At 42.3% G+C, this 24,837-nt stretch overlaps 1 protein-coding gene across 1 annotated transcript; it reads left to right on the forward strand.

Annotated features, from left to right (window-relative positions):
- Positions 1-17,342: 17,342 nt before the first annotated feature.
- Positions 17,343-23,277, forward strand: LOC137320237 (tribbles homolog 1-like). Its single transcript, XM_067981982.1, has 3 exons — positions 17,343-18,414; positions 19,035-19,327; positions 22,261-23,277. Exons 1-3 carry the CDS (start codon positions 18,124-18,126, stop codon positions 22,727-22,729), a joined length of 1,053 nt encoding a protein of 350 aa, XP_067838083.1. The 5' UTR covers positions 17,343-18,123; the 3' UTR covers positions 22,730-23,277.
- The last annotated feature ends 1,560 nt before the right edge of the window (positions 23,278-24,837 follow it).

Below are 24,837 nucleotides of genomic sequence, written 5' to 3' on the forward strand. Positions count from 1 at the left end.
AACCTCACTGTCTGCAGGCTAGGAAGTGAAAATCAGCCTTGATTATTGTTCCTGATTATTATCCAATGATATCTGCTCTAAGTGAATGTGTAGTCTCTATTGAGGACGGAATCAGGTTTGGCTCCTGAGTTTGAATATCCTGCTAACACCCACTGACCAGACACATGAAGAATGCTTTCTGGAGGGCCACTGATGTCCATAGTCCAGGTAAGCTGCTGGCTTTAGGATTAAACAACTGGATGGAGGAAAAGAACAAGTGCTTGTAGTGCTTAGAGAAATAGAATATAATATTCCTATTTTAAAGGATTTAAAAACACTAATCCTGATTGCCCGCTCATTCTTTTTTTCCTTCTTATGCTAGTTTTTTCTATTCTTACTTTATCTTTCATCTTGCTGTTTTTCTAATCTTCTGTGTTAACCCTTTTCTGGCTTAAAAAATATAACTTTCAAATCTTTATTTCGCTTCTTCCTCTTGGTAACCACTCTCTATTTGGACCTGGAGCAAATTCCAAACTATTGCTATCATTGGCAGAAAACTGACATTAAAGCCTTGCTTTCCAACCAATCAAAAACAACAACTAGTAACATTGACACAGTTGGATCGTTGACATGACCAGACCAAACCTTTATGTGTAACATATCAAACTAGGAGGAAGCTCTAGATCTCAAAAAGCATGATCGTCAGCAGGACATGGAGCCTGACAGTGCCTGGATGAGTAACTCATCCGTGGCACTTTAAGGGTTAGAACAAATCTCATCAGAATAAAAATTTTTAACAGTGATTCTTGAGAAACAGATATCCAAGGAATGTTGACTGATTTGCTCCAGACTTAAAGATTGTCCAGTTTTAAATCCTTAATTTTTGATGCCTTTTTTTCATTACAAGAATAAAAAGTAGATAATTAAAGGCATTCAACAGCCTTCTGACTTTCATGTTGGTGCTGAGTCTTGCACATCTGTGTTCTATTTCATTCTTCTCTCGTTCCTCCTCCTGCTCCCACACCGTTACCCCTTCTCTTATTGACTCATACTGGTACCTCATCCAAGCACCAATTCTGCATGTGTGAGCCCAGACAGTGAGTGTCAGTGACGGCGATTGTAGTCAAGGTCAGTGCCAACCTCACTCCACATCCTTGCACATGTAAGTTTGACAAGGCTCACCGGATTGTAATTTTTTTCCCCTTCATTAGCCTAGGAACATGGAGGCCAATTGTACACTCCAACTGCTTACTTGTTTTAAATAACTTTTGATTTTGGACACTAATCCCAGAAACAGCATCTTACATTTATAGAACGTTTTTAATGTGATAAGATATACCAACACTCTTAAACCATCCTCACATGATTTACTTTAACACCGTTGATGCTTTAAGTACGATGGTTAAAGTGTAAAACCATTGCACCCTTTATTTGATCATTATATTTTGCAGCTGTATTGTAGTTAAAATAAATTGACCCAGGATATTCTCAAGGTTGTGTTCTCTTATTCATGCATATTATCATCACAATGTTCTGCATTTAATGCCAATCATTTTTCTCTGGGAGAACAGTAAACCAGAGAATTTGCAGTTTTCCATGAACAACTGATATTAATTTGAAATGATGGGCGCTGTTATATATTGACTGTTTCAATTTTATTTTTGCTTCCTGTTTTATTCCCCTGTAAAACACGACAGGAAAATGAGTACAACATTCTGACCCCACCAGGCCACCCACAAATCACCACAATGTAGTGATTAAAAAGAACACTCCACAGTCATATGGAAAACGATTCTTTTTATGCAGCAGAAGTTTATACACAAATACCTCATATTTCAGAGGGGAAGTTAAGATGCAAGTCACTGGCAATTTAAATTCCATTGCATTGATAAACAGTTTGGTTAGTTTGTGTGATTTTCATATAAATTACTATTTACAATTCATATATATTAGTAGATCTCCCATGGTATAGCTTATGATAAGTCAGGATATGTTCTGTCTTTTAACCCTCTCTCTGGCAGCTTCTCTCTCTCTTCTGATTGGATGTCTTTCTCCCTTTCTCTTCTTTTCTGATTCTCTACTTTTTTACTTGTTTACCCTTTCTTTTTTTAATGTGTCTTTTTCAGGTTTCCTGTCTCTCTGTGTCCTTTAGCTGGGAGGAGACGAAGGGCACATGGAACTTAACGCAGGACAGCATTTGGACGGTGGAATTTTGGACGAGTTGGAATTCCTGTAGGGTATTGCTCAGAAGGTGGGGAGGAGAACGTTGGAGAAGTTGAGTGTGAACAACAAATCTGTAGATGAGGATTTAAGCAGCAGATAAAGGGAGAGATGGAACTAGGAGGTCTGGTGATGGATAGGATGTGAGGCTTAACGTTCAGATCCGGATCAAATTGGACACCGGGGTTGTGTAGCATTGTGTTGAGTCTGAGCTAGCAGCTGAGGAGGGAATTGGAATCAAGGGTAAAGGTGTGAGGTTGGCAGGCCCCTGAAAGGATGGCTTTGGTCATATTAGTGTTAGGTTGGCGAAAATAGGTTGGCTCATCCAAGACTTTGCAAACAGTCAGATAATACATTGGTGGCTATGGGGTTAAAGGCGGTGATGGAGAGGTAAAACTGGGAATTGTCAGCATACATGCAGAAGGTGACCTGATACCTATGGATAATGTCACTGAGGGATAGGAGGAAGCCAAGGATAGAACTTAATAGTACTCCCAAGGTGACCTTATTTGGAGTGGGGGGGGGTAAGAAGCCATGGCACAACATATTCTGGCTATGTTAGGAGAGGTAAGAGTGGAAACAAGCAAGTGCAATGACATGGAGTTGGATTGCAAAGGAGAAATGGGGGAGAATGGAGTCGTTGACCGAACGGAATACAGCCAAGCAGTCATGGGAGGATAACACGCCGGGAGCAATCTTGGTGCTTATGTCAGGATAGGACATAGGAACATAGGCATCTACACGACAATGTGGAAAATTGCCCAGGTATGTCCTGTCCACAAAAATCCAATCCGGCCAATTACCACCCCATCAGTCTACTCTCAATCATCAGCAAAGTGATGGAAGGTGTCGTCGACAGTGCTATCAAGCGTCACTTACTCACCAATAACCTGCTCACCGATGCTCAGTTTGGGTTCCACCAGGATCACTCGGCTCCAGACCTCATAACAGCCTTGGTCCAAACATGGAAAGAAGAGCTGAATTCCAGAGGTGAGGTAAGAGTGACTGCCCTTGACATCAAGGCAGCATTTGACCAAGTGTGGCACCAAGGAGCCCTAGTAAAATTGAAGTCAATGGGAATCAGGGGGAAAACTCTCCAGTGGCTGGAGTCATACCTAGCACAAAGGAAGATGGTAGTGGTTGTAGGAGGCCAATCATCTCCGCCCCAGGACATTGCTGCAGGAGTTCCTCAGGGCAGTGTCCTAGGCCCAACCATCTTCAGCTGCTTCATCAATGACCTTTCCTCCATCATAAGGTCAGAAATGGGGATGTTCGCTGATGATTGCACAGTGTTCAGTTCCATTCGCAACCCCTCAAATAATGAAGCAGTCCGAGCCCGCATGCAGCAAGACCTGGACAACATCCAGGCTTGGGCTCATAAGTGGCAAGTAACATTCACGCCAGAGAAGTGCCAGGCAATGACCATCTCCAACAAGAGAGAGTCTAACCAACTCCCCTTGACATTCAATGGCATTACCATCGCCGAATCCCCCACCATCAACATCCTGGGGGTCACCAATGACCAGAAACTTAACTGGACCAGTCATATAAATACTGTGGCTACAAGAGCAGGTCAGAGGCTGGGTATTCTGCGGCAAGTGACTCACCTCCTGACTCCCCAAAGCCTTTCCACCATCTACAAGTCAGGAGTGTGATGGAATACTCTCCACTTGCCTGGATGAGTGCAGCTCCAAAAACACTCAAGAAGCTCGACACCATGCAGGAAAAAGCAGCCCGCTTGATTGGCACCCCATCCACCACCCTAAACATTCACAGGATGCACTGCAGCAACTCGCCAAATCTTCTTCGACAGCACCTCCCAAACCCACGACCTCTACCACCTAGAAGGACAAGAACAGCAGGTACATGGGAACAATACCAGCTGCATGTTCCCCTCCAAGTCACACACCATCCCGACTTGGAAATATATCGCCATTCCTTCATCGTCGCTGGGTCAAAATCCTGGAACTCCCTTCCTAACAGCACTGTGGGAGAACCTTCACCACACGGACTGCAGCGGTTCAAGAAGGCGGCTCACCACCACCTTCTCAAGGGCAATTAGGGATGGGCAATAAATGCCGGCCTCACCAGTGACGCCCTCATCCCATGAACGAATAAAAAAAAACATAGGAACAGGAGTAGGCCATTCAGCCCCTCGTGCCTGCTCCGCCATTTGATAAGATCATGGCTGATCTGTGATCTAACTCCATATACCTGCCTTTGGCCCATATCCCTTAATTCCTTTGGTTGGCAAAAAGCTATCTATCTCAGATTTAAATTTAGCAATTGGACTAGCATCAGTTGCCGTTTGCGGAAGAGAGTTCCAAACTTCTACCACCCTTTGTGTGTGGAAGTGTTTTCTAATCTCACTCCTGAAAAGTCTGTTTCTAATTTTTAGACTGTGCCCCCTAGTCCTCAAATCCCCAACCAGCGGAAATAGTTTCTCTCTATCCACCCTATCTGTTCCCCTTAATATCTTACAAACTTCAATCAGATCACCCCTTAACCTTCTAAACTCTAGAGAATACAACCCCAATTTGTGTAATCTCTCCTCGTAACTTAATCCTTGAAGTCTGGGTATCATTCTAGTAAACCTACGCTGCACTCCCTCCAAGGTCAATATGTCCTTTCGAAGGTGCGGTGCCCAGAACTGCTCACAGTACTCCAGATGCGGTCTAACCAGGGTTTTGTATATCTGCAGCATAACTTCTGCCCCCTTGTACTCCAGTCCTCTAGAAATAAAGGCCAGCATTCCATTAGCCTTATTGATTATTTTCTGCACCTGTTCATGACACTTCAATGATCTATGTACGTGAACCCCTAAGTCCCTTTGGACATCCACTGTTTTTAACTTTTTACCATTTAGAAAGTACCCTGTTCTATCCTTTTTTGATCCAAAGTCGATGACCTCACATTTGTCTACATTGAATTCCATTTGCCACAGTTTTGCCCATTCACCTGATCATGACACTTCAATATCGCTTTGTAATTTTATGTTTTCATCTACACTGCTTACAATGCCACCAATCTTTGTGTCATCGGCAAACTTAGATATGAGACTTTCTATGCCTTCATCTAAGTCGTTAATAAATATTGTGAATAATTGAGGCCCCAAGGCAGATCCCTATGGGACTCCACTAGTCACATCCTGCCAATGTGAGTACCTTCCAACTATCCCTACTCTCGTCTTTCGCTCAGCCAATTTCCTAACCAAGTCCGTACTTTTCCCTCAATTCCATGGGCTTCTATCTTAACTGACAGTCTCTTGTGTGGGACTTTATCAAATGCCTTCTGGAAGTCCATATAAATAACATCCTTTGAGATTCCCCTGTCCACTACTTTAGTCACCTCTTCAAAAAATTCAATCAGGTTTGTCAGGCACGACCTACCTTTCACAAATCCATGCTAGCTCTCTCTGATTAACTGAAAATTTTCAAGGTGTTCAGTCACCCTATCCTTAATTATAGACTCCAGCATTTTCCCCACAACAGATGTTAGGCTAACTGGTCTATAATTCCCCGGTTTCCCCCTCTCTCCTTTCTTAAAAAGCGGAGTGACGTGCAATTTTCCAATCTAGAGGGACGGTTCCTGAATCTAGAGAACTTTGAAAGATTATAGTTAGGGCATCTGCAATGTGCTCACCTACTTCCTTTAAAACCCTGGGATGGAAACCATCTGGTCCTGGGGATTTGTCACTCTTTAGTGCTATTATTTTCTTCATTACTGTTGTTTTACTTATGTTAATTTTATTGAGTCCCTGTCCCCAATTCAATATTAGTTTTCTTGGGATTTCCGGCATGCCATCCTCTTTTTCTACTGTAAATACTGACGCAAAGTAATTCAACATGTCCGCCATTTCCCCATTGTCAATGACAATATCCCCACTTTCAGTTTTTAAGAGGCCAACACTGCTCCTGACCACCCTCTTTTTCCTAATATAACTATAAAAGTTCTTCGTATTGGTTTTGATATCCCTTGCAAGTTTCTTTTCATCCTCTCTTTTTGTAGCTCTTACTATCTGTTTTGTGACCCTTTGTTGATCTTTGTATCTTTCCCATTCGCCAGGATCTGTGCCATTTTTTGCCTTTTTGTATGCCCTTTCCTTATGTCTTATACGGTCCCTTATCTCTTTAGTTGTCCATGACTGTTTTTTTGGCAAGTAGAGTTCTTTACCCTCAGGGGTATAAACCGGTTCTGCATCACGTTAAATGTTTCTTTAAACTTTTCCCACTGATCATCAGTCGTTTTACCCATTAACAGATTTGCCCAGTTTACTTTGGACAGTCTCTGTCTCATCCCATTGAAGTCGGCCTTACCCAAGTCTAGAATCTTAGCAGCTGATTCACTTTTTTCCCTTTCAAACACTACCTTGAACTCGATCATGTTATGATCGCTACTGGATAGATGTTCACGCACAGTTAAGCTGTTAACTAAATCTGGTTCATTACTCATTGCTAAATTTAGTATGGCTCGCCCCCTTGTTGCCTCTAGGACATACTGCTGTAGAAAACTATCCCGGACACACTCAAGAAATTCACTACCTTTCTGACAGTTGCTAATCTGCTTTTCCAATCCATGTGAAGGTTAAAGTCCCCCATTAAGACCACTATGCCTTTGTTACACGCTTGTCTAATCTCTGCATTTATACAATCTAGCACTTCAGAGCTGCTGCCAGGGGTCCTATACACAACTCCCACTATAGCCTTAGATCCTTTCCTATTTCTCAATTCAACCCATAAGGTCTCTGTTGGCTGCTTACCTCTCGTTATATCCTCCTTTATCATTGAAGTGATTTCATCTCTAATCACTAAGGCTACTCCTCCCCCTCTTCCATTTTCCCTATCTCTCCTGTAGACCTTATAACCCGGTATATTTAGTTCCCAATCCTGACCATCCTGCAGCCATGTCTCAGTAATAGCTATCATGACATACCCTCCAATTTGAATTTGTGCCTGTAGTTCATTTAATTTATTCCTTATACTCCGTGCATTTGTATATAGAACTCTTAGTTGGGCCACACACCCTAGTCTGTCCTTCAGCTTTGATGCTGGGTTAATTGCTTTACGCCTTCTAGTTTTCACTTTATCTGTAGTGCCTAAAGTACACTTTCTTTCTGCTGCTCTAAGCTTTTCCCTTTCACTTGTTCTTGAACAACTATTTGTACTATTTGTATTGTAAATTTCCCCTGGGTCTTCCCCTCTCTTGCTGCTTCCAACTTTACTCTGTTCTGACTCCCCGCTCAGGTTCCCATCCCCCTGCCACTCTAGTTTAAACCCTCCCCAACAGCAATAGCAAACCCCCCTGTGAGGATATTAGTCCCGGATCTGTTGAGGTGCAACCCGTCCGGCTTGTACAGGTCCCACCTTCCCCAGAATCGGTCCCAATTCCTCAGGAATCTAAATCCCTCCCTCCTGCACCAACCCTCCAGCCATGCATTCATCCGGTCTATTCTCCTATTCCTATACTCACTAGCACATGGCACTGGGAGTAATCCTGAGATTACTACCCTTGAGGTCCTGCTTTTTAACTTATTTCCTAATTCCTTATATTCTGCTTGCAGGACCTCATCCCTCTCTTTACCTATGTCATTGGTACCGATATGTACCACGACCTCTGGCTGTTCACCCTCCCCCTTCAGAATGTCCTGCAGCCGTTCAGCAACATCCATGACCCTGGCACTAGGGAGGCAACATACCATCCTGGAATCACGTTTGCGGCTGCAGAAACGCCTGTCTGCTCCCCTAACTATAGAATTCGCTATCACAATTGCTATCACAGAATCTAGATGGAGGGTATTCAAACAGGGAAGAGATGGCAGAGGAAGCCAAGGCACCTGTGTGGATATTCCTAAACATGAGGTCAGAAAAATCCATTAGCTCCTAACACTTGGCTTAGAGGTGAAGATGGAGGGGCTGGAGGAAGGAGGTTAGAAGAGGCAGTTTGTAATCAAAATAAGTAATTTGTGATTGTCTTTGCCATCCAGAATAAACCCGGAGCAGAGGAGGATTTGGCTGCTGAAAGGGAGAGGTAGGGTTACTTGAGGTGTTGCACTAGGTGTACACACAACCAAGCCAGTTAGTTCAGGTGTGTGTCTCATGGACTTCAAGGTGAGGTAAGAACTGTACTAGGGAATGGTGGAGTGGGACACTGTGAGAGACTTGGTAGGGATTAGGGTGTCAAAGGTGAAAGCAAAGGAACGGTTGAACAGTTTAACAGAGGCAATGGTGCCATGGAAAGTGCAGGGCCTGAGGAGAGGAAGTTGGGAGCTAGTGAGAGAACAGGGGCTCGTTTTTCAATGGCATTGGCTAATCAAGAACAGTCAGCGTGGATCTGTAAATGGCGAGTCATGCTTGACTAACTGAATTGAATATTTCAAGGGTCTCTCAGTGTGTCATAAAGAGTGTTGTATATGTGGTTTTTCAGAAGGCATTTGGTAAGAGACTTTTTGAAAAAAAGTAAGGCACATGGTTTCAAAGGAATGGACAGGGAGATGGCTAAAGTAAGCAGAGTATGGATAAATGAATATTTTTCAATTTTGGCAGGATATGGGTAGTGGTTGCACATCAGGGATCTTATGTTGGGACCTCTATATAACTTATGTGTGCATAGGTATAAAAAGAATGATATTGAAGTCTGATGCTGACACCAAATAAGGAATCATGAGGAAGAATGCAGGAGATTGCAGGAGGACATACACAAGTTAGCAGGGTGGGAAGACAGTGCAGAAAACTGAAGGAGTACACTTTGAGAAAAAGAACAGCAAAATAACTCTATCCTAAATGGTAAGAGTCAAGCATGGATGGATAGAGAGATTTAGGGTGCAGATACATAGACCTTTAGAGGCCATAATAAAGGCAATTGGGATTACAGGGCATTGAATACAAAAGAAAGCATCAATGTTGAATTTGTACAAAACATTGGTTAGGTTATTATTGGAGTATTGCATGAGGTTTTGACCATCCTGTTCAAGAAAGATGCACTTCAAAGGTTCACTAGAACGGTATCAGGAATGAAAGGTTATAGTTGTGAAGAAAGGTTCAAATAACTGGGCATTTCCTCGCTGGCACAGAGAAGGTTAATGGGGATCTAATAGCAGTTTTCAAAATTATGAAAGCCTAAAAATTGCAAGATTGTTTCTGCTGGCTGGCAAATTGGTAACAAGAGTGCATAGACTGAGGGTTATCGCTGGAAAATGAGGGATGAAGATAGAAGAATTTTCTTTTACACAAAAGATTATTATAACAAAGAACGCTTTACCACTGATGGTTATTGAGGCAAAGATTGTAACATCATGTAAAAGGAAATCGGATAAGTATTTGAAAGGGAAGAATATAAAAGAACATGGGAGAGATCAGAAAAATGGGATTAAAGAACTAACTTCAGTTCAAATTGATGGGCAAAATGGTCTCCTTCTGTGCAGCAATTGCTATGATTCTATATCTTCTTTCCCAGTCCAGGTCAAACAATATCTCGTTCAAATTGCCAAATAACAGAGGGGATTATTTTAACAAATAAAACAATACTTAATGCATAAATTGAATTAAACAGAGGAGACAAGCTTCACAATATATAAGACTTGACTTGGAGACTGTCGAATGTGATATATGAACACGTCACACATCTGCATCAAAAAAGTTTCTGCAATGAAACAAACCAATTCTTTGGATCAAAGAAATGATCTGCTGATTATTAAACCAATTAACCAATATGATCTAAAATCAATGATATTAGTGGAATGTCACAGTCAAAGAGAGAAACACTTCGGTCAAACTACAATAGAAACCCAATTCCAGCCATGTCCAAGTCTTAGAATCATAGAATCATGGAAAGGTTACAGCATGGAAGGAGGCCATTCAGCCCATCGAGTCCGCGCCGGCTCTCTGCAAGAGCAATCCAGCTAGTCCCACTCCCCGGCCCTATTCCCATAGCCCAGCAATTTTTTTCCTTTCAAGTAGTTATCCAGTTCCCTTTTGAAGGCCATGATTGAATCTGCCTCTACCACCCCCTCGGGCAGTGCATTCCAGATCCTAACCACTCGCTGTGTAAAAAAGTTTTTCCTCATGTCACCTTTGGTTCTTTTACCAATCACCTTAAATCTATCTACTCTGTCTAGACCCTTCAAGATTTTGCATACCTCTATCAAATCTCCTTGCTACCATCTCTGTTCCAAGGAGACCAACCCCAGCTTCTCCAGTCTATCCACCTAACTAAAGCCCCTCAAACCTGGAATCATTCTAGTAAATCTCCCTTCACATCTTTCCTAAAGTGCAGTGCCCAGAACTGGACACAACACTCCAGTTGTGGCTGAACCAGTGTTTTATAAAGGTTCAACATAACTTCCATACTTTTGTACTCTATGTCTCTATTTATCAAGCCCAGGATCCCATACACTTTTTTAACCACTTTCTCAACCTAACCTGCCACCTTCAACGATTTGTGCACATATACTCCCAGATCTCTGTGTTCCTGTACCCCTTTTAGAGTTGTGCCCTCTAGTTTATATTGCCTCTCCTTGTTCTTTCTACCGAAATGTATCACTTTACATTTTTCTGCATTAAATTTCATCTGCCACATATCCACCCATGCCACCAGCCTGTCTATATCCTCTTGATATCTATCACTATCCTCCTCACTGTTTACTACACTTCCAAGTTTTGTGTCATCTGCAAATTTGGAAATTGTGCCCTGTACTCCCAAGTCCAAGTCATTAATATATATCAAGAAAAGCAGTGGTTCTAGTACTGACCCCTGGAGGACACCACTGTACACCTCCCTCCAGTCCGAAAAACAACCGTTCACCACAACTCTCTGTTTCCTGACACTTCGCCAATTCTGTATCCATGTTGCTACTGCCCCCTTTATTCCATGGGCCGCAATCTTGATGATAAGCCTACCGTGCGTCACTTTATCAAACGCCTTTTGAAAGTCCATACACACCACATCAACTGCATTGCCCTCATCGACCCTCTCTGTTACCTCATCAAAAAACTCTATCAAGTTAGTTAAACACGATTTGCCTTTAACAAATCCGTGCTGGCTTTCCCTAATCAATCCACACTCATCCAAGTGACTGTTAATTCTGTCCCGGATTATTGTTTCTAAAAGTTTCCCCACCACTGAGGTTAAACTGACAGGCCGATAGTTGCTGGGTTTATCCTTACAAGGGTGTTACATTTGCAATTCTCCAGTCCTCTGGCACCACCCCCGTATCTACGGATGTTTGGAAGATTGTGGCCAGTACCTCCGCAATTTCCACCCTTACTTCCCTCAGCAACCTAGGATGCAACCCATCCGAACCAGGTGACTTATCTACTTTAAGTACAGTTAGCCTTTCTAGTACCTCTTCTTTATCAATTTTTAGCCCATCCAGTATCTTAACTATATCTTCCTTTACTGAGACTCTGGCAGCATCTTCTTCTTTGGTAAAGACAGATGCAAAGTACTCATTTAGTACCTTGGCCATCCCCTCTGCCTCCATGAGTAGATCTCCTTTATGGTCCCTAATCAGCCCCACTCCTCATCTTACCACCTGTTTACTGTTTATATGCCTGTAGAAGACTTCTGGATTCCCTTTTATGTTGGCCGCCAGTCTATTTTCATACTCTCTCTTTGCCCCTCTTATTTCCTTTTTCACTTCCCCTCTGAACTTTCGATATTCTGCCTGGTTCTCACTTGTGTTATCAACCTGACATCTGTCATACGCCTCTTTTTTCCGTTTCATCTTACTCACTATCTCTTTTGTCATTCAGGGAGCTCTGGCTTTAGTTGCCCTACCTTTCTGCTTCGTGGGAATGTGCCTAGACTATACCCCACCCATCTCCTCCTTAAACGTCACCCATTGTTCAATTACAGTTTTGCCTGCCAATCTATGATTCCAATTTACCCGGGCCAGATCTGCTCTCATCCCATTGAAATTGGCCCTCCTCCAATTGAGTATTTTTACTTTAGAGTGGTCCATGTCCTTTACCATAGCTGTGCTAAACCTTATGATACTATGATCGCTGCTCTCTAAATGCTCCCCCACTGACACTTGCTCCACTTGGCCCGCCTCATTCCCCAGAACCAAGTCCAGAAATGCCTCCTTCCTCATTGGGCTGGAAACGTACTGGTGAAGAAAGTTATCCTGAACACATTTCAAAAATTCCACCCTCTCTTTGCCCCTTATTATTATTATTGTTATCCCAGTCTATATTAGGATAGTTGAAGTCCCCAGTTATCACTGCTGTATTGCTTTTACACCTCTCTGTAATTTCCCTGCAACTTTGTTCCTCCATATCCTTCCCACTAGTTGCTGGCCTATAGAATACACCCAGTAGTGGAATGGTATCTCTTTTATTTCTTAACTCTAACCAAATAGTTTCTGTCCATGACCCGTCCAGGACATCCTCTCTCTCCAGTACTGCATTATTCTCATTAATCAATACTGCCACCCCTCCTCCTTTCTTTCCTTTCCCTATCTTTCCTGAACACCTTGTATCCAGGAATATTTAGTATCCAATCCTGCCTTTTTTTGAGCCAGGTCTCCATTATCGCCACATCGTATTCCCATGTGGCTAATTGCACCTGCAGCTCACCAACCTTGTTTACCATGCTTTGTGCGTTTACACCCATGCACTGCAAACCCGTCTTAGACTTCCTTGTACTCTCTCTTGGTCTGATCCCACCTAATACTGTACTATTTCTTACTCTAGTGCTATCTTTCTCCCCCGATCCTTTGTGCCCCTTGTTTCTCCTTTCCAATTTTACATCCTGGTGCCCATCCCCCTGCCAAATTAGTTTAACCCTCCCCCCACCAACAGCACTAGCAAACTTCTACGCGAGGACATTGGTCCCAGCTCCATTGAGGTGCAACCTGTCCGGCCTGTACAGGTCCCACCTCCCCCAGCACCGGTCCCAATGCCCCAGGAATCTAAAGCCCTCCCTCCTGCACCATCTCTCCAGCCACGCATTGATCTGCTCTATCCTCCTATTTCTATACTCACTAGCGCGTGGCACCGGGAGTAATCCGGAGATTACTACCTTTGAGGTCCTGCTTCTTAATCTCTTCCCTAACTCCTTAACTATGATCCTCTTGTTTGAGTTTTGTTAGGAAAACATCCTCTGATTTGATAGAAGAGCTGGTTTATCTGGAATTAGTTTCCAGACCCCCCTCATGAACTTTCAAATGAGGCTCTCAACTTGGCCTAACAATAAGTTGATGTACCTTCCCTTCAAGGGCTTTTAGCACTTGTGATCTGAAATTCTTGGGATATTCATGCACGTTTACCTACACTTCACATGTGACTGGAACTGTCACTTATTTCAGTCATGTAATACAGACAAGTGTAAAGTACTGCATGTAGGAAGGAAAAATAGACAACATGCATACTCCAGGAATTGTGCTTAAATAGCCAAGCATAAAGTTGAAAATGACCAATAAGTCATAGTCATAGTAGACTCAATACTCATCATGTCCAACCAATGCAAAACAATCATTAACAAAGCCAATAGAATGTTAAACTATATAGACAAAATATTAGGATATAATATTGTGATCCTGTGTATAAATGACCTTCATAACACTGATAAAGATATCAGGATGAGTGAAAACTATCATACAACTTGGGTTCGCCAACATATGCCTATCACAAAGAGCCACAAAAAGTTTCCAAGATATTACATTATCTGCATGATAAGAAGTCTATCTGTATCTCAATGCATGTATCTGCAGGTTTTACATTTTATGACAGCAGTTTGAAAAACCACTGTCTCTCATCAGGCCACAATTGGTGTAGGAGAATTGGACTTAGTTTTGTACCTCCTTTTGGGAACACTGGCCCTGAATTTCTGCAGGGTTCTCTTGATCTTTTGTAACTTTGGAGAAATGACGTAAACAGCCATTTTATGCCATTTCTCCAGGGGTTCTACTGATCACCTGCTGGAGAACCCCATGAAAATTCCAGGCAATTGTTTTTTGGGACTTGAAGTTTCTGACTTTGACCTTGCCTAGATGACCCAACAACCTTCAATCAGTAAGTATGGCTATCATTAGGCTGTCACAAATGTTTATGCCATAATCTACATTCTTACCAAAGGTATTTGCTGAGTTCCACTTAGCACAGAAGCTCACCATCCCTTTCACAAGTCAAAATGGAACATAGGTTTTGCTACATCAATGGTTGTAAAATTTTGTACCACTTGACAGAACAAAGAACGTGATTACATCTAGACATCTGATTTACGGGAACAGAAATTACCCTTGTCCAGAAATAGCTTGCTGAGATAAACACCAATTATCTCATTCAATCTTTCTATCAACTGGCAGGAAGAGAATCTGTAGGTAGATTCTGCATCCATTCAAATATTGTAATAGCTACAATGTGGAACATTTTCCCCCAAAATTTTCACCCATCCTCTCTGGAAAGGGCTGAACTTTTGCTGGGCTTTTAGCCCTCAGGTATTTCACTCAAGCCATTTTTATGACCTTGTATGTATATGGAGGGTGGTCTTCAAATATTCAAGCATATATGACCATATTGGTTAATGATGCAATTTACGTGATAAGTTTATGGGGTTATTTTATATTACTCAGGTATATTACTTTACAAATTGTTTTATGGTATGTTTATATTTCTTTAAAGACAATTTCCAAAGTTTTTAAATAAACAGAGCTTAAATGCCAGTGTATAAAATTCACTCGGAATCATATTTTCAATTTTTGTCTATGTTCCTATGAAGCGACTTGGGATGTTTTACTATGTTAAAGGTTCTATATAAATGCAAGTTGTTGTTTTAAGCGTATAATATCACATTCAGCTGCATAGGCCCTAAGCTCCAGAATTCCCTCCCTTAACCTCCCTGCCTCTCCCTTTTCCTTTAAGACACACCTAAAAACCTATCTCTTTGACCTAGCTTTTGGTCATCTATCCTAATATCATCTATTGTGGCTCAGTGTCAAATTTTGTTCGGTAACACTCCTGTGAAGCATCTTGTGACGTTTTACCAGCTACTCAAGAAAGGAGGGAGAGAGAAAACAGGAAATTACAGGCCAGTTAGACTGATGTCAGTCTTCGGGAAAATGCTGGAATCTATTATTAAGGAAGTGGTAACAGGGCACTTAGAAATTCATAATATGATTAGGCAGAATCAACACGGTTTTATGAAAGGGAAATCATGTTTGACAAATTTATTAGAGTTTTTTGAGGATGTAACTAGCAGGGTAGATAAAGGGGAACCAGTGGATGTGGTATATTTGGATTTTCAAAAGGCATTCGATAAGGTGCCACATAAAAGGTTGTTACGCAAGATAAGGACTCATGGGGCTGGGGGTAATATGTTAGCATGGATAGAGGATTGGTTAATGGACAGAAAACAGAGAGTTGGGATAAATGGGTCATTTTCGGGTTGGCAGGAAGTAACTAGTGGGGTGCTGCAAGGATCAGTGCTTGGGCCTCAGCTATTTACAATCTATATTAATGACTTAGATGAAGGGACTGAGTGTAATGTATCCAAGTTTGCTGACGATATAAAGCTGGATGGGAAAGTAATCTTTGAGGAGGACACAAAGAGTCTGCAAAGGGATATAGACAGGTTAGGTGAGTGTGCAAGAAGGTGACAGTTGGAGTGTAGTGTGGGGAAATGTGAGGTTATTCACTTTGGTTGGAAGAATAGAAAAACAGAATATTTTAAAAATGTTTTATATGTTAAACTATTAAATGTTGGTGTTCAGAGGGATTTGGATGTCCTCGTACAAGAAACACAAAAAGTTAGCATGCAGGTACAGCAAACATTTTAGGAAGGCAAATGGCATGCTGGCCTTTATTGCAAGGGGGTTGCAGTACAAGAAAAGGAATTCTTGCTGCAATTGTGCAGGGCTTTGGTGACACCTCACCTGGACTACTGTGTAGTTTTGGTCTCCTTATCTAAGGATGGATATACTTGCCTTAGAGGCGGTGCAACAAAGGTTCAATAGATTGATTCCTGGGATGAGAAGGTTGACCTATGAGGAGAGATTGAGTAGAATGGGCCCATGCTCTCTGGAGTTTAGAAGAATGAGAGGTGATCTCATTGAAACATATAAGATTCTGAGAGAGCTTGACAGGGTAAAGGCTGAGTGGTTGTTTCCCCTAGCTGGAGAGTCTAGAACTAGGGGGCATAGTCTCAGGATAAGGGGTCGGCCATCCTGAGATAAGGAGGAATTTCTTCACTCAGGGTTGTGAATCTTTGGAATTTTCTACCCCAGAGGGCTCTGCATGCTGAATCGTTGAGTATATTCAAGGCTGAGATTGATAGATTTTTGGACTCTAAGGGAATCAAGGGATATGGCGATCGGGCAGGAAAGTGGAGTTGAGGTCGAAGATCAGCCACGATCTGATTGAATGGCGCAGCAGACTCGAGGGGCCGTATTGGCCTACACCTATTTCTTACGTTCTACCTTAATGGGCGCTACATTGATGCAAGTTGTTGTTATTTAAAATAGCCCCACAATGACATAAAATGTAAATGCATACATCAGATTATACATTAGTCTGTTTTGTTTTTCCTGGGTAAAACCGATTTTGCTGATTTGGAAATGTTGCCGCTCAACCGTGTTTCACATCTGAGGGAAGTGCATTTGGCCGCTGAAGTGACCTGCTGGAGGTGCTGATTGAGTGACATTTAACGTGCCCCTACGTCAAGAGAGTTGCCTAGACTGGAACCTTGCGTCATTCAATACAGGCCATGTGATGGTCATGAATTGTGTTTGGAAAGGATCGAATTCATTTACCGTAATATATGTAAGGTTAAATGTGCATCTGCGGAACGAACGAAAAATGAGTAAATGCATACTGACAAATTACTTAAATATCTTTATTATTATGGCCATTATAGGCTTCCCTTATTCGACACTGTTTAGGTACCTTATTTCTAACCAACTCGGTAATAAATCTTTGGTCGAGTTGTGAATTTCTTAAAATAGAACTGGAAAAAGAAAACACTGCAACGTTTCTTTTTTTGTAAAAAAAAAAATTTGTTCTGTTTTTATTGGAGGTGCAAACAAAAAAAAGAGGGGAAAAAAATCGATAACACAGGTTTGACTATCTGCTTTCACAAGCATTATGCTGCGGGCGGTGCCAGATTGCGCAAATTGGCAGGCGAGCTCTCCTCGGTGCAGGTAAAGGCAACGGAACCTCTTGTGTTCTTGCCGCTCACATGCAGGGTGACTCTCATTCAGTGCGTGATGTTGCAATCTCTCAGACTGTTATATTCAGACACACTGTGACCCAGCCTGCATTCCACAGAGACACACACACACACACTCTCTCTCTCTCTCCCAATTACTGCAACTTTTGCCAAACTGGGCATCTGTCATTCAAGCTTCACCTAAGAGACGACTCCAACCCCAGAGACCGGGTAAAGTTTGCAATGCGGTCCTTCGCCTGGATCGGTTCTTTTACAGCAGCGCGACCGTGAACACACCTGCACCACAAGCCGGGGATCCTTTGCAGGAGCCGCGACCTTACTTCTTTGGCAGAGGAACACCATCGCTCGGCGGCGGGGAGAGGAGGGGGGAAAACCCCCACAATTTTCTTCACCCTGCTGCCGGTACCAATCCAACGAAAGGAAAGTGAGGGTTTCGTGCAATTTTGTAGAGGCGGATGTGCACGAGTTGTGCAAACGGATTCGTGGATCAGGCACTTTCGCATCGCTCTTCCCCCTTAAAATCGCTCTTTGTTACAACAGTCGCTTGGAGGAGGGGAGCTCGCTACTGTGATCTACCCGAGGAATTAAAAGGCATTTCTACAAGAAATACCTAACGCCCTGGGCATCGCAAAGTGCCTTTGCAATCTTGACTTGAGCCCCAGGGGGAAAAAAAAACTTTCTTCTTTGTATCCTCCCCCCTCCCCCAGCTTTTGTTAAATGTTAAATACCCGTTTCTTATTTCATACACCGAGCAGTTTTTGAATGAGTTTAAACGTGCAGAGAACGAGCCCCATCCCAATCCTCCGAAGCAGCCGATGGAGACAGAAGCGGGTGGAGGCCGACGAGCCGGCTTCCAAGTGCCCGCGGTTGAGTGACTCTCCCCCGGACAGCGCTTACCTCACCTCCCCGGGATCCCCCAGCCCGACCGAGTGCAGCCCCTGCAGCTCGCAGGCGTCGGCTCGAATCGGAAACTACATCCTCCTGCAAAACCTGGAGAGGGACAACGTCTTCAGGGCAATCGGTAGCCACACGGGGGAGGAATTCGTATGCAAGGTATGGAAAAATAACCCCCCACAAAACAAAAAGTGTTATTGCAGGTTTATAATTCAGTGAGGATGGGTGCATTTTTAAGGCATTGTATTAATAAGTTTAAATGTATTTTCTACAGCGACGCGAGCCTTGTATGGGTGTATTTGTACGTGACGCCGGGAGACTGTATTAAAAGGGTGGGAGTTTGTGTGCAACTTGTGGGGGTTTTGATTTCGAGCAGATGCAGTGATACCGCGGCCCGTGAGGTGGAACATGTTGTGGACAGTCAGTGCGGTGCTGCCATCTACAGCTCACCGTGTGTGGCCGGGAAACTCTGCACACTTTCTTAACATGAATTAGATTTCCCACTCCTAAACAATGATGGTTTAATATAATTAATCGGTAAAATCTATTTTTTTGTTTTGCACTGTGCTTGATTTGAGTCACAAACCAATTAAGTTTCCTTTTGTAAATGTTGCTCTTTCATTTTTTTTCCCGACGACTATTTCTGAACTAAACAATCAGCAAGTTTCCATTAAAACATGCTCGGTGCTGATAAAACAGTCGGCTGCAAAGTGTTGAGGGGTCTTGACATTTTTTTTTTGTCGTTTCCCCCCCCCCCCCTTCCTCCTCCTCCCATTTAGGTTTTTGACATCAAGCGTTACCGGGATGAAATCGGACCATATCTGCAAATCCCAGCCCACAGGAATATCACCGCGATTGAAGAGATAATCCTGGGAGAGCAGAGGTGCTATGTGTTCTTGGAGAACGGCCACGGCGACATGCACTTGTACATGCGGAGCTGCAAACGGCTGGGCGAGGAGGAGGCGGCGCGGCTCTTCCAGCAGATCGTCTCGGCCGTGGCCCATTGCCACGATTCGGGCATCGTCCTCAGGGACCTCAAACTCAGGAAATTCGTCTTCGCTGATGAGCAGAGGTGGGTTTGTAGAAAGGACAGTGCGCCAAGTTCAAGAGGTGGGTTTGTAGAAAGGACAGTGCGCCAAGTTCAAGAGGTGGGTTTGTAGAAAGGACAGTGCGCCAAGTTCAAGAGGTGGGTTTGTAGAAAGGACAGTGCGCCAAGTTCAAGAGGTGGGTTTGTAGAAAGGACAGTGCGCCAAGTTCAAGAGGTGGGTTTGTAGAAAGGACAGTGCGCCAAGTTCAAGAGGTGGGTTTGTAGAAAGGACAGTGCGCCAAGTTCAAGAGGTGGGTTTGTAGAAAGGACAGTGCGCCAAGTCCAAGAGGTGGGTTTGTAGAAAGGACAGTGCGCCAAGTCCAAGAGGTGGGTTTGTAGAAAGGACAGTGCGCCAAGTTCAAGAGGTGCCTAGAAACTCCAAATTCACCATAGTGTAAAAAACAAATTGATTTCATTTAGGGGGTAACCAATTTAAAATGGATTGCATTTTAAAACTGACCAATCCCACGCTATGTCCAACAAATAAATATGAATTGATTCGACGATTGCACTTACTGTGAATGCCTCAGTAAAGCTGAGTTTTTTTTTAATGGACTGTGCTATACCCATAATATAATCCGTATGGTTACATGGGACGGGTTAGGCCGGTTTCCTTTTAAAAGATTTGAATGACATATTTTATACACTTTGTAAATATACCAGACTTGAGTGACAAGGTAATTGACAGTCTTCAGTAATATTATTTTACGTGTCCCAACCTCATCTAAGACATCAGTGTAGTATAAAAGCTACACAATAAAGGAGAATTATTTATTAAGCACAGTGAAAACACTGCTGTAAATAGAACCACCTGTTTAATAAAAAGTTGTAATTCTGGAATGGTAATTAGCAATGAAGTAAAGCTGCAAATGTATTAATGAATCTGTCAAAATAGTTAGGCAGTACGTTGCTATCCTTTTTTGATGATATTAAATCTTGCAAAATAGTGCAACTTCATTTAAGTATTCAATGCAAAATATGTATGTGAATATATTTTATACGCGCCTAGGATTATATTGGCGTCCTCCGACACTCACCACGAAACCATGCCATCTTGCTATGATTTGAGAACCCAGTAGATTTATTCATTAATTGAATAAATTATTTTTTATAGAATGAAAATGATACTGTACATGGTACAGAAGTGTGGAGACAAACCTCAGGCAGTGAATTAACGTGTCTGTAAATGTTTCAAAACTAGTGTTTATTACAGATGAATAAAACGTATTGCACAAGGTTATCAAACATTTATAGACTAGTTAGAGTTGGGCAAGTACAGGTTTACTGAAATACCATTATCTACAGTCTTTTTAAATTAGTAAATTATTAATAGAAATATTAAAACTTTAAAAAATGTAGTTAACGGTCCACGCAGTTTTGATGGCTGTTTCAGCACGGGATTGCTGCAGATATTTTAAGTGACCCGTTCCCTATATTTTCATTAGTTGCACTGGTTGTTAGTCCCCATGTCATTAAATCTTCTTGCTCTCGTGGTCTCTGAACCGACTCCTGCAGCATTTTAGAACAAGAGAGCCACAGTTCTTTTTTTTGCATGCAGTACAATCTGCAAATATATCCTTACTGCAAAAAAAGACCTCGTTTAACCCGAATATTAACTTTAGTTTGCTATTATGCAAAAGAGCCCTTGTCAGACTAACGAACTAAACTGGCCTATGATGTGATTCTCGCACGAGGCAAACTGGAGAAGGTGAGAAGGGACTTCCAAAATGTAATTCTATTTTAGTGTGTTAGTTTCACAGACATGGTTAGAATGTGGAACTTGCTACCACATGGAGCAGTTCAGGCAAATAGCATCGAGCTGCATGTGAGGGAAGGCTAGATAAGTACATGAGGGAGAAAGGAATAGAAGAATTACGTTGATAGGGTTAGATGAAGTAATGTTGAAGGATTGTGGAGCATAAACACCAGCATAGAATAGTTGGGCCAAATGGCCTGTTTCTGCGCTGTAAATTCTATGTAATTCAAAATATATGAGGTTATTTGTGCAACGGGAGGCATATTATTTATATAGCACGTTAACAAGAAGGATTTGAGTTGGAAGTGAAATTGAAGTTTTGCTGCCTGTGTTAATTTTTGCAGCAGGCATTGTCAGACTTTCCCCCCCCCCCCTCATCATGTGCTGCAGATTTGGCAACGTGGGGCGGTGTTGCAATTTAAGGTACTCTCGGTGTCAAAGCAGGTGTTGATTGATTCAGTGTCGTAAGGGACCATAATACACACACAGCAGGCTGCATGAGTCATCTTTTCCATTTACAAAACACAAGAGCTGACTGAGGGTTCTGCCCTTTACACGGCTGAAGAGTTCAGATATAGGACACGTCCCCGCAATCATTCAATCGATTTGCCCTCTTCAAAGTACAGCACATAAATAGCTCCAGATACCAGTATAAGATCAAACTGATGGTACTTTAAAAAAAAATATTTATAGAGGTTTTCATCTCAAAAATAACCCTTCACTTGATTGAAAATAGATTTTATTGCAGTGGGCAGTATATAAAACGTTGCTTTTAAACGTTACAAACGAACGAACTTAAAAGGCAGCTACAGATTGGGACATAATTAATATCGATCATATGTTGAAAGTTGTAAATCTGCATTTCAGTTTTGGCCGTGAACAAAAAAAAACTGAATGCCTGTCAGAATTGTGATGACAAGAGACCTTGTCCCGAACGTGCACTAAGTGAGATGCATGGATATGTCTGTACTATTTAAGGGTATTTTGTTCGCGATTTCTGCCTTGAGTCTGACCAAGCATTTTTTTTTCAGACAGCGTGTGGGAAGGGGGCAGTTTTGCTTCTCAGATTCCCCAACGAAAAGGGGGGGTCTTTCCTCTTGCGGCAAAGTGTATTTCGCACCCAGCGTCTGATCATTTTTTTTTTTGTGTGCGATTCCCACAGGAGGAGGCTGAGGCTGGAGAGCTTGGAGGACGCTCATATCCTGAAAGGAAAGGACGATTCCCTGTCTGATAAGCATGGATGTCCGGCTTACGTGAGCCCGGAGATCCTGAACACGAGTGGATGTTATTCCGGTAAAGCAGCCGACGTCTGGAGTCTGGGAGTCATGCTTTACACCCTGCTGGTGGGACGCTACCCTTTCCACGATTCCGACCCCAGCGCCCTGTTCAGTAAAATCCGCCGCGGCCAGTTCTGTATCCCGGACAGCGTCTCGCCCAAAGCCAAGTGCCTGATCCGCAGCTTGCTGAGGCGGGATCCCCCGGAGAGACTGACAGCCGGCGAGATCCTGCTGCATCCCTGGTTCCGAGCCGTCTCTCAGCAGCTCCACGCCGATCAAGAGAGCCACAGCTCGGACCAGACAGTCCCCGAGCTTGAGGGCGACCAGCAGGAAGGCAGCTCCTTTTTCTGTTGACAGTCTGAAGAACTGAGAAACTTTTTTTTGTTAACAAACAGATGACTGGAAGAAAGACAGGAAGCGAAATTACCCATCCCTTTCCTTTCTCACTAAAGATCTTTGTACACACTTACACATGTAAACTTGCACAGGTCTGAAACGGGCATTTAATCCTTCAGTTTGCAACGGCAGGTTAGAATTTTCCACAACATAAATCATTCACTTTGACCCCAGTTTAAGACCAGTTCAGATTACACAGTTAGAACCCTCAGTTTGTGGTGCAGTTATCTGTTGAAAGTTCACCATATCATCCTCACCGTAATCCCGAATCTATTTATTCATTTAAAGATTTATTTAAAAAGAAACAAGTGCAGCCACTTTAACTTATTGTATTTTGTGTAATATGTTATGAATTCTGTTAATTGTCTTATAATCAGTCGTTTTTTTAAAAAAAAAATCCTTTCCTCCTCCAGGCTTTTTTGCAGACAGGCTTTCTGCATCAGAAGGATGGGCTGATTCCTTCATGGCTGTTGCCAATGGGCCTCTGTATGAGATCATTGGGCCGTTGAGGTGATCTTGGAACAGCCCAAGAGAAGCTGTGTCATTTTTGTAAACTGTATAGGCCATCCATTCCCAGTGATGGGACTCTCTCGTTGCACACTGGCAGTGCCGAAACTGACCAAGCAGCTAACAAGTGCAGCACTGAACCAGAGCGATGAACAGCAGCCCTTACCGTTCAAACTAATGGCTATCTGGTAACAAGGCCCACAACAAGCTGCCCAACCATAGTGAATAATATAACTTGGCAATATTTTGAAATGAAATCTTTTTGAAAATATGAAATGGTACCCTGTACCTGGAGGATGCTTTTTATTTATGCACTATGCAACTGCCATTACAATATTGTGTAAACATATTTTAACAAATGGCAATGAGTCAGTTCAAGGCAGCTGCACAAAAATCAGGGCTCAGATGACATTGTATAGTACTTGAACTGTGCTTTGTGGCTTTGTGATGTCATCTGGCCCCATTGACTATATAGCTGTCTGTTTTTGCTTTGGTTAACTATCGCATAATGTATACAAGACCATTATAACCCAGTAAAAGAGTGCATTATTTTTCTGTATTGCACTCTCTTGTCAGCCCATAATCTTTTAACCCCCTTTCTGTCACATAACAGAAACAACTAAGCATAGTGCCCAAAATGACTACAATCATTTGGGAATAATTGGCAACTGGTAAAACTCAGATGGTAAAATTCACCAATGGAAAAAAAAAGGGTAGCTTGTATATATACAAGGAGTAAAAATTCGGGGATGTGTTCAAGGGCGTAGTATACTCTCAGGGTTTGGACTTCTTGCATAAGTGTGGCACAGCTTTGTAACACACTCCCAGTCATTTGTCATTCACTGTATAAAGGTGGGGTTGTACCAGAATGTGTAGGTTTGCAAGAGTCAGGTTAAAAACCCTGAATTTTACTAGCCATTTCTGACATACAAGCCAGACAAATCCTGCTTGCAGGCTTTGAGATATATTATAGTCAGCGCTGCCACTCTGAGATACAGCCAGTTTTACAAGGTGTAAGTGAAACAGGTCTATATTTTTCATTTAACAGTAAATATATTTTAATTAATTCTACAAGTGCAAACTTCATATAAATGAAGCTAATATTTTTGAAAACAGCCAAAATATTGCATTGTCTATTGTGCCCTTTGATTTTGCTGACCATTTCAAGATGTGATGCAGATGCCATGAGCACCTATACAGTTCATATTATTGCAAACGGTTGCCCTGACCTTGCCGCCTCCCCATTTTCCCTGCCGGACTTCAAAGTAGACCTTTAAATGCAAGTGTGTTAAAGGGTACATATGTCAATACAATCACAAAACACATATATTAAAAAATGTACATTAAAAAGCACTGATGTTATTCATGCACTCGTTACCCGACGACCACTCTAGACCTTCAGTAAACTGTAAACATATCTTGGCTTTATTTGTTATTGTTGTGAAACGTCAAAAAAGATACTTGATTTGTACCTAAATATGTTACACGCATTTGATCCTCAGTTGAAAGGTGACCATTATTATTTTTTGCTATGTCTCTTTTATTGTGTTCGTGGAGAA

The sequence above is a fragment of the Heptranchias perlo genome, chromosome 3 (genome assembly GCF_035084215.1).
Source record: "Heptranchias perlo isolate sHepPer1 chromosome 3, sHepPer1.hap1, whole genome shotgun sequence".
NCBI classification, from domain to species: Eukaryota; Metazoa; Chordata; class Chondrichthyes; order Hexanchiformes; family Hexanchidae; genus Heptranchias; species Heptranchias perlo.